The sequence below is a fragment of the Rhodamnia argentea genome, chromosome 5, assembly GCF_020921035.1.
Source record: "Rhodamnia argentea isolate NSW1041297 chromosome 5, ASM2092103v1, whole genome shotgun sequence".
Lineage (NCBI taxonomy): Eukaryota > Viridiplantae > Streptophyta > Magnoliopsida > Myrtales > Myrtaceae > Rhodamnia > Rhodamnia argentea.
Genome location: NC_063154.1, coordinates 27,209,171 through 27,227,445, shown reverse-complemented (window position 1 = coordinate 27,227,445; position 18,275 = coordinate 27,209,171). Strand labels below are relative to the sequence as shown.

The window sequence follows — 18,275 nt, the reverse complement described above, 5'->3', positions numbered from 1 at the left end:
ACTGCTAAGTTACAAGTCTCCATTACTTATGGTTTTGCTGTTGCCAGAGCCAAATCGTCTGTGAATAGTAAAATTCCATATCCAATTCCAGACAAAGCAATGGCCACGAAGACCACACGACTCCATATGAAGTTTACATTTTACATAAACTAGGCAATGACAATGAACTCAAGAAGTTTCTTCCTGATTCCTTGGAGTTTAGTCAATGCATCGCTGATGTCCATTCGTGCCCTCGGAGACTCGAAAGAGGAAGTGACTCCTATTTCGATGATCGAAACCAAACACTCCTGAATACTACACAAGCATTTGTTATTCCCCTCCAGAGTGACTGTTTGTCTCTTGACCAGCACCTCGATTTCCTGAAGTAGAACGAGATCTATTGCCTTCTCCACTTGGTCTTCCAAAGCTGCTTTTGCGAAGCAATGTAGGTTCAGCCCACTCTCAAACATGTCATCGGTCGGCCTCTTGCCTGTGAACATCTCCAAAATGAGGACTCCGAAGCTGTACACATCTCCTTTTGTGGATATTGCACTTCCCCCGCTATATTCTACAACAATAAACAGCGCATATTGATGCAAGGTGAATAATTGAGATTGAAATATAGGTGATGTTTCATGCTTATACCTTTTTGTCCAATTACGTGTTCAACATAGAATATAAGCTGAAAGACTCAACTTCTGCATCATTACCTGGAGCTAAATAGCCAAAAGATCCTTTTACTCCAATAGAGCTTGATTGATCAGCTAGTAACTTATGTGTTGCTTTTGGGAAGAACCTAGCAAGCCCAAAATCGCCTACATGTCCAGTCTTTTCATCGTCTAGAAGGACATTGCTTGGCTTTAGATCACAATGAACTATCAGCATTTCACAGTGATGATGGAGATAATCTAGTGCACAAGCAACATCAATTGCAATATTCACTCTCTCAAGTAGACTCAACTTGCTTCTTGCTATACATTGTGATGCAGTTGGGTGCAACCATTCATCCAAGCTCCCATTCGACATGAACTCATAGACTAGTGCCTTGAAATCATTTCCATTAAAATCAAACCCAGAACATACCGTGAGTACCTTCACGAGATTATGGTGTCGGATTCTTCTCAACGCTCCACACTCGGCTATGAAGCTTTTGGAAGCTCCTTGACGTGTAAGGTCGAGAATCTTAATGGCAACGATCGACTGAGTCTGACCAAGAAACCCTCTATACACAGACCCAAAGCTGCCCATGCCGAGTAGATTGGTGGACGAGAATCCAGCTGTCGCTTTGAGTACACTGTGATAAGAAACATGCAAAAGCCCGTCTTCAAAAGAGCTTAAAGCTGATGTTTTCTTATTGTGTCCATGTCGGAAGAAGTATAACAAAGAGAGCATGCAGGCCACTCCTACAAAAACAGAGACTATGGAAATTAGAACTTTTGATGTTCCATTTATGCTCCTTCGTTTTGACTCTTTATAGTCACATCTCGGTAGTTGAAAATCTGGTAGATCCCCACAAAGCTTCTTGTTTCCAACAACTGAAGTAGAGGTGGCATTTCTGAAAACTCCTCTTGTAGGCAATGCACCCTCGAAATCATTGTAAGATAGGCACAAATTCGTCAGATTCATGGACCCTAAATATTTCGGGATTTGGCCAGACAATCGGTTGTTGGAAGCATTCAAAACCTGAAGGCCTCTCATGGAACTCTAAGTCGATGGTAGGGGCCCTTCGAAGAAATTATCTTGTATGTATAAGAATTCAATGGATATACAATTGCCAATACTGCTTGGAATTTGTTGAGATAATTTGTTTTGGTCAAGACTTAATATGCCGAGATTTTGCAAGTTTCCGACTTCTCCTGGAAGGGATCCTGTAAGACTATTTTGCGACAAGTTGAGATAAATCGACAATGATGAGAGGCCCATAATTTCTGAGGGTATGTTACCGCTGAGGTCGTTGTTCGAAAGGTCTAAGAGAAGTAGATTCTGGCAATTTCCTAAAAACGATGGTATCGAGCCCCCAAGATTATTGCCATCCAAGTACAATTCGATTAACATCCTTAAATTCCCGATAGATTCTGGTATTTGCCCCGAAAAATTATTTCGGCCGAGATCCATAAACTTCATTTTGCTTAGATTTCCAATCTTAGAAGGAATGTTTCCCGAGATGTTGTTGCCCCCCATGCCCAGGAACTCCAAATTGATGAGATTTCCGATTCCATAAGGTAAGGTTCCAAAAATGTGATTATCACCTAACCCAATAACGGAAAGGGTGATAGAGAGGTTACCAACACAGTCGGGTATCGGTCCTCCAAAAGCGTTGTCAGCTATTCCCAACATTGTCAAGTTTGTGGAATTGGTTAAAGAGCAGAGAAAGTCCAAATCAGAACATCGCCAACATCCTAGGTTGTTACCGCCGATGTTAAGCCAATTGAGTCCTCTCATCTTTGGAAAAGAAGGAAATTTTCCGTTAAAGTTGTTCAACCCGATTCCGATTACCCCGAGATTTGTGACGTTGGTTATTGACCGAGGAATGGCTCCAGTGAGGTGGTTGTCACTCAAACCAATTTCGTTGAGATTCGGAAGAGTGAAGCCTAAGTCGTTGGGTAAGCTCCCTTCTAATTGGTTTTCAGTCACATCAAGGATCGTCAAAGTGGATATATTGAAAATGGAGATAGGAATCGTACCGACAAATTTATTCCCGCCAAGAGCAAGGATGTTTAGATTTCTCAACCAGCCGAGAGTCTCTGGGATTGTACCGCCAAGGTTATTTTCCGCTGGTATGAAGGCTCGAAGAGAGGATAAGTTTCCAAAGGACGGCGGAATGTTTCCCGTCAAGCTGTTGACACCAAGTATGAGTCGTTGGAGCTTGGACGAGGAGCCGAGTTGTGTAGGCAATTTTTCTTCCAGCATGTTGAAGCCTATGTTAAGAACAAGCAAATTAGAGCAATGGGAGAGATTTGAAGGGATTTGTCCGTTGAACGAGTTGTTATTAAGGAACAACTTCTGCAACCGAAACAAGCGGCCGAAATGCGGGGGAATTTCGGAATAGAAACTATTGTTCTGCAGATAGACTTCCGTCAAAAAGCTCAGGTTACCAATGTGGGGTGTCAAGACTCCAGAGAGTTGCTTGGACTGGAGGTTCAATACGGTGACTCTTCGGTGTCTACGACCGCATGTGACACCGTACCATTTGCAGAAGTGGCTAGTATCATTCCACGAGCTCAAGACACCGCCAGGATCGGCTATTTGAGCCTTGAATTCCAGCAAAGCGAGCCAATCGGTCTCGTCCTTGCCCATTTCTGCTGAAGCTAGGACACTCCATAACAGAAGAATGACAGTAGTTAAGCACGAGAATAACCTGGATAAAACCCGATCTCCATAGGGAAGGTCCATGAGGTTTGCAACAGATTGTTCTCAGCTTGAGCCTTTCTAGGCGTTTGTGCGAAGCAGTGGCCAAACGATGTAAATGTGAATACGAGAGTATTCTTGATTCCATAGAGTTTTGAAATCTTTGGCTACGAGTATATAATAGAGTTTGCAGGCATCACATTTCCCCTACTAGTAAAAATATTGAAAATTAAGCCTTTGAGGTAATGCCACTATTTAGTTTAAATAAACTTCTAGTGCGATTTTTTTAAAAAAAATTTTGGAATACTGATTTGTCTGTAAGTTCAGTCGTGAATTACATGCTGCTTTAGAATGCTCTCTTCACATATTCTCCTGGTCTTATTCTATTGTTTTGCTCGAAGTTGGACAAGTGTCTGATTCACAAGATAAAATCACAGTCAATTCATAATAATGCAAAGAAATAAGTAGGTCTATTTTCTTTTTTTGTCAGACAAGTAGGTCTATTTCTTTCGACCCCCGCCCCCGCCCCAACCCACCCCAAAAAAAAAAAAAAAAAAGTAGGTCTATTTCACAATTTAGACAAGTGCATTTTTTTAAAAAGTCTGATAATCAAATGTGACGGTCTGATTTTCCTGTCATTTCGAGATCTTTGACCGTAAGATATCCGCTGAAGTATTTCAGTTATATCTCGCTCGGATCCGATCAATCGCGAGTTAACTAACCGAAGGGGAAAGGCTAACGCGTGACGAGATACGTGGACCTAGGAAATTCATTTCGAAAACGGCATTTTGACCATAAGGGTCGTTGAGGGAATATTTAGAGCTGAGGCTGATCCGAAAACGATTAAGGGATTCATTGCTAGTGTTATACGGTTGGGACGCGGGTGATGCCGCATAACCAACGTATGATTTGCGAATTTCCCTAAATCGATTTATGACGATCGCGGCCGTCGGGGCTAGTAATAGACCCTTGCGATTTCATGACAACCAAGATAGCCGTGATTTGAATTTTTCTAAATGTGATGAGAATCACAGAGTCGGTACGCGTAATGTCCGCAAAAGCCGCCCGTTAGTTCGAGATAAATTGAAATTACGGACGACGAGAAATCGATCACGAAATGGGATCTCAGAAATGGGAAAAAAAATGGAAATGAAGATTTGTTAAAAAAAAAAAATGAGTTTAGATTGGACGACGCCTAGTCGGGAATGAAAATCAGTGAAAAATGGATTTTCGGACGAAGGGTGTGAAAAGACGATTTTGCCCCTGGAGCTTCGACCCTATTTTTATTAATCGGACAAGGGAATTATTGTCATTTGATTATTCCTTTTTTATCAGCAGAAATTAGAGGGGCAAAAGTGGAAGGAAAGTGTGATATTATGTGTATAATGACAAATGTCATTAATCCATTGTGTTCAATTAATGAGCTTGACACCTAAGAGGATTTGGATGAGAATGAGCCATCTTCTTCTTCTATCATCTGGTTACTCACATGCAAGAGCAGAACAGCACCACCATCACCTCCATTTTCTCCTTCCTTTACTCCCTCACGCACAGGAACAGTTTACCCGACCAGTTCTGATCGCCAACTTCCCGGCCGTCCAACCTTTCAACCGTCGACAACCAGCCAGTGAGCCACCTACCACTGCGAAGATCAGCCTGTTGTCGAACTTTTCCAAGTGGAAGTGCACCGTTTGAGCCACTGTGGAATTCAGGGCGGCCAATCTCCCGCGAGTCGCCGGAAACTGACTCAACCAGAGGTAGGCTGCTGTTGGTATTTCATTGGACCACCAAACGGACGAATTTTGAGCTCAAATTTTGGTGACGTTTAGTAGACATGTATATGATGTTGCTGTAAATTTTTGGGCGAAAAAGAATGATATCTTGACCTTGAACCACTGTTGTGTTCAAAGGAGCAGAAACTGTCCAATGGCGGATCAGAAGGAATTAGCGCCAAACGAGGACCAACTGGTGTCACCTTGAGCCAAAATTTTCGGTGAGGCCCCTTAATACATAGAACTTAGTGTTAGCAAGGATATTGATGGATAAATTGAAGGATTAGGTTGAGTTGTGGACTGTTTGAGCTGGATTGAAACAGAACAGGGGGTACCCTGTTTCGGTTCTGTTCTTGCTGAGTTAGAGGGGGCTGTTTGTGATGGAATTGAGATGTAATTTGATCCTTGAGCCATGTTAGGGTGTGGAGTGATTTGTTGAGGAAGTGTATGATCGATGATTTGGCGTTTAAGCGAAGGAATATTGATGAATTGATTGATTTCCTCTAGGTTGCTTGCTGCCCTGTTCTGAAATTGTGGGAGCCGAGGTGTTTAAGGGCTAGGAAAGAAGTGTTTTGCTGATTAAGCTTAAGGTAAGAAAGTTCTTATACCTTGGCTAGAACGATTGGGTTCAATTGGGTGAATACGATGAGGATTGTGCAAATTTTTGTGAGTTATGGTGATGTTGTTTGATATATGATTTCGCGTTGTGCCAATTGCTTAAAGACTCATTGAATAGCCTTGATATGTATTGATTGCCTCTTGCTTGTTGAAAATTTATGTTCTCACATGCCTTTTATTGTTAGCTCTATGTGTGAGCTATATTTGAACTTGAAGTCATGATTATGATGAATTGCTGGTATGCTTGAAAAATTGTGGTACCCCGATGCGTAAAGACGCGGGGTGGAAATGGCCATCGTCCTTATGCGTAAGTGACGCGGGACGGAAATTATGATGTATCGACACAGGCCTGAGATGATTTTGAAAACCCGAGACGTTTTACGTGGGTTTTATCGATGAGACGGTCTGATGCGTAAATACGCAGACCTAGCCTGAGGCGTTTCACACGCGGGCTTGAATCGAATGAAGGTGGAAAGAAAGGAAGGCGTGGCTTGGTTTGGTTATGGGCATCGTCTTAAGTAAATGATGAGACATATTGCCATGATTGAGTAATTGATACTTATTGTTATACATGTGCTTTGTATGGTTGTTGTATGCATCACGTTACTATGCATATTGAGCTTATGTTGTTTTTGCTCGAATGAACTGTCGGTCTAACCTAGGGATAGGACTTGCCTTACTGAGATGTAAATCTCACCCCGTCGTGGGACCTTTCTTTTTCAGATCCTAGAAATTGAAGATGTTGCCTGTCCGATTAGGTGAACCCCAAGAAATGACTAGGTATATTGAGGAGTTTCCTGAAGGTGGAGATGTAGTATATATTAGAAGGACGACCGTGGTATGGGTAGATGAGCCTGGAGCATCTTATAAGCCTCATAGGTTCGAGGCATGGTTCCGTAGAGTAAACGGGGTCGTATCTGAACAGTTAAGGCCCCAAGATGTGCAAGAAGGGGTTGTACCTTCTTGGTGCCACCCTACCAGGGATGAAATAGAAGTTGAAGCGCCTACCGTAGGTTCAAGGAATATACCTGAAAAAGAACCAGCGAGAGAGGAAAATCTAGAAGTAATAGAGATTTCAGATTCAGAGGATGACGAGATGGACGAGGATTCAATCGAAGTGCAGTTGGAGTCTTCCTCCGAGTGTGATCTCGACGAGTACGCGAGCCAAGCCGAGGACACTAGTACTTTCTAGAGTCTCTGTTGTTGGTCGACTTTGATGCTACTTTTTGTTGGAGACGATGTTAGGTTAGGGCTTGGTGGTTTCATTTTTGGTTTGCCGTCTTGTCTCCTTGACCTCGGTTGTGTATATTGTTAGTTTTTTTTTGGTATCGTTTGTACAGACCTCTATGTATTTATATTTTATTTTTTTCTTTTCTGTGGATAAAGCCTTTTAGTTTCCCCGTATCTCATTAAGTGACTTAGTGAGATGATGGACTGGAGTTGGGTTTATTTTCTTTCGCTTCTTGCTTGCGAGTTTCCTTTCATTCATCGTACATGAAGAGTATCCTGGGATAGTATTTACAGCGTGTTATGGATGTACGTGCTCGTAAGGGAAGCGGGGCGTTACATCAAATAACAAATTGCGGTCGGCAGATTTTAATGGGGGAGTTCAAGCCAGGTCAAGTCAACGGTCCTTCTTTTTGTTCCGTTAGGGCATAACCAGGACGGCTCACTTTGAAACGGTCGTAGGAACATAGATTTGCTCCATATGTCCAACCTTTGCTTCTCTAACAACCCCGAAAACAAGGAACGATGCCCGGTACTGCTAGGAGAGCATCAACTAACTAGTGTGCTGGACCTACGGGTCGTTGCTGATAATAAATGGACTACGTGTGATGTCATGTGCATGCAAGTGTTGTGATGCTTTGCCAATTGATTAAATTGGTTTGGCTGATTTGACTGTTGAGTCGGGTCCGCATCGCATTATGTATGGCATGGAGGGTAAGATTACATGTGGTTAAAATATCTGCTATTTGTTGACGTGATTGTTTGTTAGGACGTCTAAGCGAATCAACGCCCTAGCCGGATTTAGGCATTGACTCACCGACATTTATTTCTCACATCGTCGTAGTTAACCATTTTCAAGCGGTGATGGAGCCCGTGGACATTAAGGCGAGGGTCGTTGGAGGATCTTTTGGGAGTAGATGAGAGTTTAACCTTACCCGACTATATGTCTTTTTGAGATCCCAGTGAGCCGACTCGAAGCACGGGGTTGTATTTGTTTACCGTAGCTTCGAAAGGTTAAAATTCATCTGCTCTTGCTTTATTAATGAAATCATATTTTGTGAAATGATTGTAGTGATCTTTCTACTATTCTATCCCGCTGATCTTGATTGTTTGGGAGAGTTGCACGTTCCGCATGTGCCGTAATTTCGTAGGTCGATAGTGTACTTGGAATACTATCATTCGTGACCTGAGGCGAGTTTGGTAGGGATGTAGCGAGCCCGAGGATCGGAGCGTGACAAAAGTGCTTTTTCAGTCCGTAGTAAGTTTATTTTGCGAAATTCAGCTCCCTTTATAGAGCTGAAGGAGAGGAATCTACAGTCTTAACTATTATGAAATGATCCATTGGAGGTAAAAGGCACGAGCGAGAGTTCTGTTCAAGGGACTACTGATTATAGCAAGTAAATGAAACACTGGAATAGCTTAAAATGTAAAAGCAGAATGACGAAGATTGATCGAGAGATGGCCCGAACTGAGACCAAAGGACGACAGAGAAGGAGCACTGAAGCCACATTTTGACGTGAAAATGATTATTATTCTTGAAAATAAAATGCTTATATAGATTTACACTGGTGTAAGTCGGCAGAGAATTGGGTAAGTCAGCAGAGAAAGAACTCATTATCGTTGTTGCCCTTTACAAGAAGAATGACAAAACCATGTAATGTTGCTTGTTCTCTCTTTGCAAACATTTTTTATGGCGAAATAATGGATTTAGAAGACGACATCTGTTGACTCATGCTCATGGACAGTAATCACTTACTATCTACTTAGACGACTCAAATAGCCCACCGGCAACCTGGTAATCTCGGACATCAAAATCTCCCTCCACCGTAAATTCTGTTGTCACCCATGTCCCCCATCACGGTCATATATGAGTTTAAGACCCATTTTGACAAGACTAATTAGGAGCTATGCTTTAATGATTATGCTTTTATTACATTTTCTTGGTGCAGCTCTCAAGCAGGTAACAGTTTCTTTCTTTTGGGCTAAAGCAAAACAGAGTACCTTTTTTTTCCATACAGCTGAAGGGCAGTGATCTTTTCCTTGAGACCACATAACCAATTTTGACCTGTCTTGGGTTGCTAAGCCACTAGTCTCTATTACTTGTGGTTTTCTATTTCCAGATTCAAATCGTCTGTGAATGGTAAAATTCCATATCCAATTCCAGACAAAGCAATGGCCATGAAGACCACATGACTGCATATAAAGTTCACAATTTACAGCAACTAGGCAATGACAAGGAACTCAAGAAGTTTCTTCCTGACTCCTTGGAGTTTAGTCAATGCATCGCCGATGTCCATTCGTTCCCTGGGAGACTCAGAAGAGGAAGTGACTCCTATTTCGACGATCGAAGCCAAACACTCCTGAATACTACACCAGCTTTTGTTCTTGCCCTTCGGAGCAACAGTTTGTCTCTTCTCTGACACGTCAATTTCCTGAAGCAGAACTGGATCGATTGCCTTCCCCACTCGGTCTGCCAGAGCTGCCTTTGCAAAGCCATGAAGGTCCAGCCCATCTTCAAACATGTCATCAGTCGGCCTCTTGCCTGTGAACATCTCCAAAATAAGGACTCCAAAGCTGTACACATCTCCATGTGTGGATACCGCACTTCCTACGCCGTACTCTACAACAATCAACAGCGCATAGTGATGCAAGGTGAATGATTGAGATTGAAATATTGTGTCGGTGTTGTTTCACGTGCCTTTTCTCAAAGGATCTGTCTACTGTCATGTACTCTGTATAATGAGATAAATAGAAAAAGACGCCACCTGTGCATCATTACCTGGAGCTACATAGCCAAAAGATCCTTTCAGTCTGATAGAGCTTGATTGATTGGCTAGTAACTTATTCATTGCTTCTGGGATGAACCTGGAAAGTCCGAAATCGCCTACGTGTCCAATCTTCTCATCATCAAGAAGGACATTGCTTGGCTTTATATCACAATGGACTATCGACATTTCACAGTGATGATGGAGATAATCTAGTGCACAAGCAATATCGATGGCAATATTCACTCTCTCAAGTAGGCTCAACTTGCTTCTCTCTGTAAATTGCGATGCAGTTGGGTGCAACCATTCATCCAAGCTCCCGTTCGACATGAATTCATAGACAAGTGCCTTGAAGTTATTTCCATTAAAATCAAACCCAGAACATGCCGTGAGTACCTTTACGAGATTACGGTGTCGAATTCTTCTCAAGGCCTCGCACTCAGCTAAGAAGCTTTTGGAGGCTCCATGACATGTAAGGTCGAGAATCTTGATGGCCACGATCGACTGAGTCTGATCAAGAAGCCCTCTATACACTGATCCAAAACTGCCCTTGCCAAGCAGATTGGTGGAGGAGAATCCACCTGTCGCTTTCAATAGATTGTAATAAGAAACATGCAAAAGCCCATCTTCAGAAGAGCATGAAGCTGATGCAGCTGATGCTTTCTTACTGTTTCTAAACCAGAAGAAGTATAACAAAGAGATTACGCAGGCTAATCCTACAAGAGTAGAGACAGTGGATATCAGGATTTTTACAGTTCCACTTATTCTCGTTCTTTTTGACTCTTTGTAGTCACATTTTGGTAGTTGAAAATCTGGCATACCCCCGCAAAGTTTCTCGTTTCCAACAACCGAAGTTGAAATGATATTTCTGAAAACTCCTCTTGTAGGTAATGCACCCTCAAAATCGTTGTAAGATAGGCTCAAATTCTTCAGATTCAGATACCCTAGAAACTCCGGGATATGGCCGGACAATCGGTTGTTGGAAACATTCAAAACCTGAAGGCCTCTCATGGAACCCATAGTTGATGGTAAGGGCCCTTCAAAAAAGTTATCATGTAAGTATAGGCGTTCCATGGATAAACAACTACCGATACTGCTTGGTATATGTTGAGATAATTTGTTCCCATCAAGACGTAGTTCGCCGAGATTTTTCAAGTTTCCAACTTCTCTTGGAAGGGAACCAGTCAGACCATTTCGTGACAAGTTGAGATAAATTGACAAAGACGAGAGGCCCACAATTTTCAGTGGTATGTTACCACTGAGGTCATTGGTCGAAAGGTCCAAGAGAAGTAGATTCTGGCAGTTTCCTAGAGACGATGGTATCGAGCCTCGAAGACTATTTCCATACAAGACCAATTCAGTTAACATCCTTAAATTCCCGATAAGTTCTGGTATCTGTCCCGAGAAATTATTTTGGCTGAGATCCATTCTCTTCATTTTGGTCAGATTTCCAATCTCGGAAGGAATGTTTCCTGAGATGTTATTGCTCCACATTGCTAGAATCTCTAAATTGATGAGATTTCCGATTCCAGAAGGTAAGGTTCCATAAATATGATTGGCACATAAAACAAAGCGCCAAAGAGTGATAGAGAGGTTACCGATACAGTCGGGGATAGGTCCTCCAAAAGCATTGTCCCCTGCGCCCAACGTATACAATACTGTGGAATTGGTTAAAGAGCAGAGGAAATCCAAATCAGCAAGTTGCCAACTTCCTAAGTTGTTTACCCCAATTTCAAGCCAAGAGAGTCCTCTCATCTTTGAGAAAGAAGGAACTTTCCCAATAAAGTTGTTTGTTCCGATTTGAATTTTAGCAAGATTAGAGGCGTTGGATATTGACTCAGGAATGGGTCCGCCAAGGTGGTTGTCACTCAAGCCAATTACCTCGAGATTCGGAAGAGTGAAGCCTAAGCCGCTGGGTAAGCTCCCCTCTAATTGGTTCATACCCGCCCAAAAGGTTTTTAAGGTGGATATATTGAAGATTGAGATGGGAATCGTACCGACAAATTTATTCAAGCTAAGAGAAAGGGTAGTTAGATTTCTCAGCCGACCGAGAGTCTCTGGGATCGTACCGACGAGGTTATTCCTCGCTGTCCCGAAGATTTGAAGAGAGGATAAATTCCCAAATGTCAGCGGAATGTTTCCTGTCAAGCTGTTGACTTCAAGTACGAGTATTTGGAGCTTGGACAAGGAGCCGAGCTCCGCAGGCAAATTTCCTTCTAGCATGTTGTAGCCTAAGTTAAGAAAGAGCAAGTTAAAGCAATGGGAGAGATTTGAAGGGATTTGTCCGCTGAATGAGTTGTTATTGAGGGACACCTTCTGCAACCGAAACAAGCGGCCAAATTGCGGGGGAATTTCGGAGTGAAAGCTGTTGTTTTTCAGATAGACTTTCCTAAGAAAGCTTAGGTTACCAATATGGGGTGGCACGATCCCAATCAGTTTCGAGGAGTTGAGGTCCAATACAGTGACTCTACGGTGTCTACGACCACAAGTGACACCATACCAGCCGCAGACATGGCTAGTGTCATTCCATGAGCTCAAAACACCACCAGGATCAACTATTCGAGCCTTGAATTCCAGCAGAGCCAGCCGATCAGTCTCGTCTCCACTGGCTTCTATTAAAGCTAGGACACTCCCTAACAAGAGAATGATAATAGTTAAGCATGAGACTGACCTGGCTAAAATTCGGTCTCCATAGGAAAGGTCCATGAGGATGTGTAGCAAAGCGCTCTCAGCTTGAGTGTCTTTCTGTCTTCCTGCGACCTTGTTTCGAAACAATTCGCGATTATATAATAGCGGACAACATGATGTTCCCTACTAAGACATGTCGATGTCATCAAATGGGAGAATATCATGACAGATCTTTCATGGTCATCTCAAGTTGAGAAAATTACAAGGCCGTGACAAGCAAGTTAATAATTGATGATCAAGTCAGTCAATGAAAGGTGAAACACCATTGGGGTTCTACTTTTGTTCATTGTCAATTGCCTCTTTCCAATCCCAGAATTTCCGGGCCGTTTAGTGGGGGCAACGACTTCAATCTTTTCCACGCGTTTAAAATCTTGACTTTCCAGTGCTCAGAAGCAGCTTTATTATTAACCGTACATGTAACTTGCAAGTAGGTCTATTTCACAATTTACAATCAACGTTAATTTCATTTTTCAATTGTAATATACATATGAATTACTAATTAATCATGACAAGCTCTGTGCTATTTATATTATGAATTTCAAAATTTTAATCTAGTCACAGGGTTATTTAAGAAATTATTGGAATTTTAAAGAACTGGGTACGTATTTAATCCAAAGGGTGTATAGCTTGTCAAAAAGTAAATAAGTAGCAGCTGGCAGATGATATTAAATTGGAAAAGTGCCATACTTAAAGTCAAGTCAAGTCAACGATCCTTCCTCTCCTTACTCTTCCATTGACAAATTTACATGGGAAAAGTCAAAGAAAACGTGTTTCATCTGTCCAACCTTTGGTTTGCTTTTGACATGGGAAAATGGGGAAAGTAGTGGGAACGTGTTTCGCCCTTCCAACCTGTCGTTTCCACAATGATGTTTCTCCCATCCAAGTCCATCCCATTCTTAGCCTCTATAGCCTCTTCCACTGAATTGCTTCTAATCAAAATCTTCAAATCCAAATCCACGACAGCAACCAGAAAACTTGTCAACAACCACCTGCATTAAAAATATTATTCTCGAGGTTATTTTGTTTTACAGGGAAAATTACAGATATCGTCCTCAACTTTGCTCCTCATATCAAACATCCCATTCTCACATTTCAAAGCCTACAATTACCATTCTTCCTTTTAAAAAAATAGATTTCAACTTGCATTACCCACCCGCACATATTTCTCGAATTACCCCCTCAACGTTGGATTCAACATTTTGGTTGAGATCTTAGGCGTGCATAAGGGCAAATAGGTCAATTTAGGTTGAGGAGATTCACGATGTAGATTTTGAAATGTGAGGAAGGTATTTATATGAAAAGCAAAATCGAGGTGATTTTTGCCTCTGCACTTATATGACGTCGGAATGTCACAACTCATGATGTTAGCCTTCGGTAAGTTATAGCGGGCTGCAGTTTCCCACACCATCTTAGTCTTCTTCTAATTGTAATTGATTTGGACGTCGGAGGGTTTCTTGTCTAAGAATGAGACTTCGTACATCAAATTTCATCGGTTGCGTGCCAATTATTTTGGATCAAGGTCAGTTGTATCGGGCAAATGTCTAGGTTTGATCGATTCGTGGAACTTGCATGATGTTTCACGAGCTTCTAGATAGTCATGCATCTATATCTGTAAAAATAAAAGTTGTGCCGAAAGTTTTAAATTTGACCGGATGCTATCAAATTTGAAATTTGTTTATTGGAAGTCTTGAAACTTTACTAGAAAGAGTGATTGAGTATGCAAAACTTTAAATACGAAAGATGGAATCTTGTATGGTATAGCCGTAGTTTTTTAGTTGCATTTAAAGGACTATCATCCTCTACCTATGATAATTCAGCATCTGCAATATGAGAATAAAACATAAAAAGTACAACGTGGGACTCATGGCAAATAAATTCCAAGCACTCTTCAGGACGTAGATGGGGAAGACTTCAAGTATTATGGCTCTGTTTGTTTGCGTGAAATATTTTTTTAGGATAAATATTTTTTCTTATTTTTGGCGTTGCGGACCGCGTAGGAAAATGAGCCAACGCAAAATCTTTTCATAGTCAATAGAAAATCTACACTCAAAATTTTGAAGATGGTTTCATCTTTTGAAAATCAAAAATCATTTTTCATAATATGATTATACAATAGTGCTTGGACCAGAACTCTTAGCGCGTGGGCACGAGAAAGGTGAAACACCATTGGGGTTCTACTTTTGTTCATTGTCAATTGCCTCTTTCCAATCCCTGAATTTCCGGGCCGTTTAGTAGGGGCAACGACTTCAGTCTTTTCCACGAACATATAAAATCTTGACTTTCCAGTACTCAAAATCAGAATACTATTGGCCGTGCATGTAAGTAGGTCTGTTTCACAATTTATAATCAACTTTACTTTCATTTCAATTACAATATATATTTTTCTATAACTTCTACATTTTTAGTATTGTTGGTTATTATTAAAATTGGAAAAAGTTCTTACACCTAAAATAGGCCAATCTCTACTACGGTGAAGAAGAATTCATTACTTCTTAGAGTGCATTTGTTGGAGTGCAATTATTTTTCAGGAATTAGTTTTCCTGACTTTCACCTGTTTGGCTCACCAAAAATGACTTAATTAACGAAAAACACTTTTCGATCCATCTATCTCTCTTCTTCTGATCAGCAGTCTTGCCCTTCCCTTGCTGGGTATCCTGCCAATTCCCTTGCCCTCTTAATATCTTGTTAATAGCTACATTCCCCGCTTCTCCAACAATCTTATTTTCCTCTTTCTGCTGACCACCGCCGACCCTAACATTTTCATTAGCAACATCTCCCTCCACCTGCATATATCTCTGTTCATTCTATTCCTCTTAAGATACCCCATTTTCATTATTGATGCACCCCATCTTCTCGACTAGATTCTTACCTGGGAGGGAGCAATCTGATCTTTCTCCAGCCGGCACCAAGACATCACCCTCGTTGGACTCAAATCTACACTTTTCCATAGAATGTCCAAATTGATCACAATTTAGGCAAATCATAGGCAGACTTGTTTTAAGTAATTTTAATGGGAACGACTTGCTCCTTCTTTCTCAATTTCAGCTTCACCAACATTTCTTCTGGTCGTTTTCTCCAAGCATTGATTTCGCAACATGCTCGGACTGATGTGGGGCAACTAAGTGCTCTTGTTTGATTATTAAAAGCTATGAATTTTCCCACCATTCCCACTAAACTAAGCTTTTAAGTCCCCAAGTATTGTAGAGTTCCAGAGGAACCCCCTCATTTCGTACCAAACCACTCATGTCGATAGGAGCAACTCGTCCAAGTCAAGCCCCGGGCACCATCGCTGCAAGAACATCACGCTCTTTCCTACCCGATATTGCCACTCCGCCAAAACATTATTCATGTCTTCTTAACATTAAAAATGAATCCAAATCGTACCTTTTCTTAGAGCAGCAAGAGAGATCTTACCAATCAAGCTCCATGTCTTGGAGCACCACTCTCTAATCTCCTGGAGAGTAGGCCTCCTACCACCGAATCGTGCTGTCAAAGAAAATTTGTATCTGCTATTTGTTAGCAGCAGCCTCTCCACCTCCCACTCAACAAAGGGAATACCATCTTAATCTATTTGTGTGGAGGGAAGCTTCTCAAACTCTTCTCTATCTCCAGTGGCCCTTGCCCATGCTTGGTTAATCATTGAATATAGTAAGTGTGCTGTGAGTGCCTTCTTCCTTTTTTTGGTTGGAGATTCAGCTACAAAATAGAAAAGAATTAGCTCGGGTTCACAGCCGATTGGATATATGAGAATTAATGGGATGAACCTTATATAAATAAGAGGAATACTCTTTCACTATAATAATGGATTGGAAAGCATACTCGAGTTTAGCTAGCAATTTAGCGGACATTTCAACTAAAGAGTTAATGGGAGGAGGATGAAAGCTCTCACAATAAAAGGTACTAACGGTAGAAGAAGGACTAATCTAATCCCTAGACGGGATTCGGGAAAGAGAGGTCGGTGACCCCGGGGTAGGTGACTCAATCAATAGGAATTTTCTCTAGAACGCTTAGGCCAATTATATCTTTCAGAATTAGTGGTGTGGCTTTGAAGTTGTTGTCTTGACTTATATCACTAGCAAGGTGTAAGCTACTCTATTGCCCACATTGTAAAGCTCCGCTCCTTACTTTTCATCCTTCGGTATCTTGCTGCTTTTTCCTCTTCCGAGGCAGCATCTCTATCAGCTAGTGAGCTAGTCGCTACTAGAGTTTTTAAGGCGTTTGCGCAATCGGCTTATTGGTTAGCTTAATTACGCTATAAGGGCTTATAGCTAAAAGTCGTCTTAATAGCTTTTCTCTTCCTCCACCTTCATTCGCTGCCTGCCTTCTTTCGTTGCTACACTCTCCTCCGCTCTATCTCGCATTGATCTTCTTCCTCAGCTCTTGCTTTCTTCACTTATTGTCTTAGAAAGGAAGAAGCTTAACTCATATGAGCCTCCTTCCATTGTCACTCTGCTCTTTGCTCGTTGTGTGGGAGCTCTATTCATCACCCCTATCACTCGACAACCCAACCCTTTCATTCATTACGGTAATGTGATTCTATGTCTCTAATGATTCGGTAGGAGGAAAGAGGCAAGGCTTTGACAGATCCGCTGAAGAAGGATCGAGCTTAGAAACTAGTCTAAAGCTTGTCAAAAAGCTTTTGACTGCACCGGAAGAGGGAACTCTTGACATCTTCTCTCTTTCTTATAGGGTATTAGGACTAATACCAAGGCTTAGTCCCACATTCGTTTCCACGGGAGTCTCTATAGGTTTACAATTGCGCATTTGGTATCGTTCAAGCAACTTCTTGATGTTAGTCTCTTGAGACAAACAAAGAAGTTTTTTAAATCTATCTTTGATGATCTTGACACCAAGCACATAGCTAGCTTCACCCATGTCCTTCATCTCAAAGTTGGAGGACAACTACTGATTAGTGGAATAGTCCTTATCATTTCCAACCTATGTCGTCAACATTTAAAAAAAAAAGGAGCACGAAACTACCATTGGACCCTTTTACACCCGAAATTACTTTACTTCCGCAACATTGGGATGTTTGCAAAAAAAATTTAGATTTTTTGAAAATTTTTAATGATACTACTTATAATTTATCCGGTATTTATTATCATACTACGCATTTATTTTTAATAGAGTGTGTTAATATTGGTAGTGTTTTTAGTAAATATGAAAAAGATATTGAATTAAATCGGACTATTTTAGTAATGCGAGAAAAATGGTTGCATTATTATTTCCAAATTCCTCTTGTCTATTTAGTTGGTATTATTTTTTATCCACATATTAAATTAGATGGTTTACTAGATTATTTGAATATGTATTACCATGATTGTTTACATTTGAAAGATTCAATAAATATTCAAATATGCAAGGAGATGTTAAAGAATCTATAGTAGTATTATATGAAGAATTTTGTACTAGATATGGTTTAAGTGATTACGGATCTTTACAATCTCATGCCTTACGTAGTGAAGCTGGTAGTTCACTTAGTAGAGGATATAATATGTTCAAGAGTAAGCAAAAAAATAAAAAATAAAAATGGGCAACAGATAGTATTTCCGAATTAGAAAAATATTTAACCACTCAATTTGAATTTCGTGATTCAGAACACGGTATAGATTTCGAAATCCTAAAGTGGTGGAAGAGTTACTCAATCGATTACCCGGTTCTCGCCCTCATCGCTCGCCAGATATTAGCAACCATTTCTTCAACGGTTGCGATTGAACAAGCATTTAGCGCTGGAAGATTAGTTTTGGACTCTCGCCTTTCAAGATTAAGCCCGGAGTCTGTGGAAACTCAAGCTTGTGTCGACGATTAGACGAAAGCTAAATTTTGACACCAAGAGCTGGATCGAGAACACAAATTTTTTAGTGAGGATTGTGGAGAT

The 18,275-nt window shown here is 41.1% G+C and overlaps 2 protein-coding genes across 2 annotated transcripts; both read right to left on the bottom strand.

Moving 5' to 3' along the window:
• Nucleotides 1-149: 149 nt before the first annotated feature.
• On the bottom strand, nucleotides 150-10,149 carry LOC115731930 (probable LRR receptor-like serine/threonine-protein kinase At3g47570). The gene is made up of 6 exons (XM_048279735.1): nucleotides 9,724-10,149; nucleotides 9,168-9,564; nucleotides 9,045-9,137; nucleotides 1,923-3,337; nucleotides 690-1,382; nucleotides 150-547 (listed from the first exon to the last, which is right to left on the bottom strand). The coding sequence occupies exons 1-6, from the start codon at nucleotides 10,037-10,039 to the stop codon at nucleotides 150-152; spliced, it is 3,312 nt and encodes a 1,103-aa protein (XP_048135692.1). The 5' UTR covers nucleotides 10,040-10,149.
• Nucleotides 10,150-10,152: 3 nt separating this feature from the next.
• LOC115731929 (putative receptor-like protein kinase At3g47110) lies at nucleotides 10,153-15,311 on the bottom strand. The gene is made up of 5 exons (XM_048279734.1): nucleotides 15,267-15,311; nucleotides 14,990-15,180; nucleotides 13,247-13,386; nucleotides 10,463-12,342; nucleotides 10,153-10,290 (listed from the first exon to the last, which is right to left on the bottom strand). The coding sequence occupies exons 1-5, from the start codon at nucleotides 15,309-15,311 to the stop codon at nucleotides 10,153-10,155; spliced, it is 2,394 nt and encodes a 797-aa protein (XP_048135691.1).
• Between the last annotated feature and the right edge of the window lie 2,964 nt (nucleotides 15,312-18,275).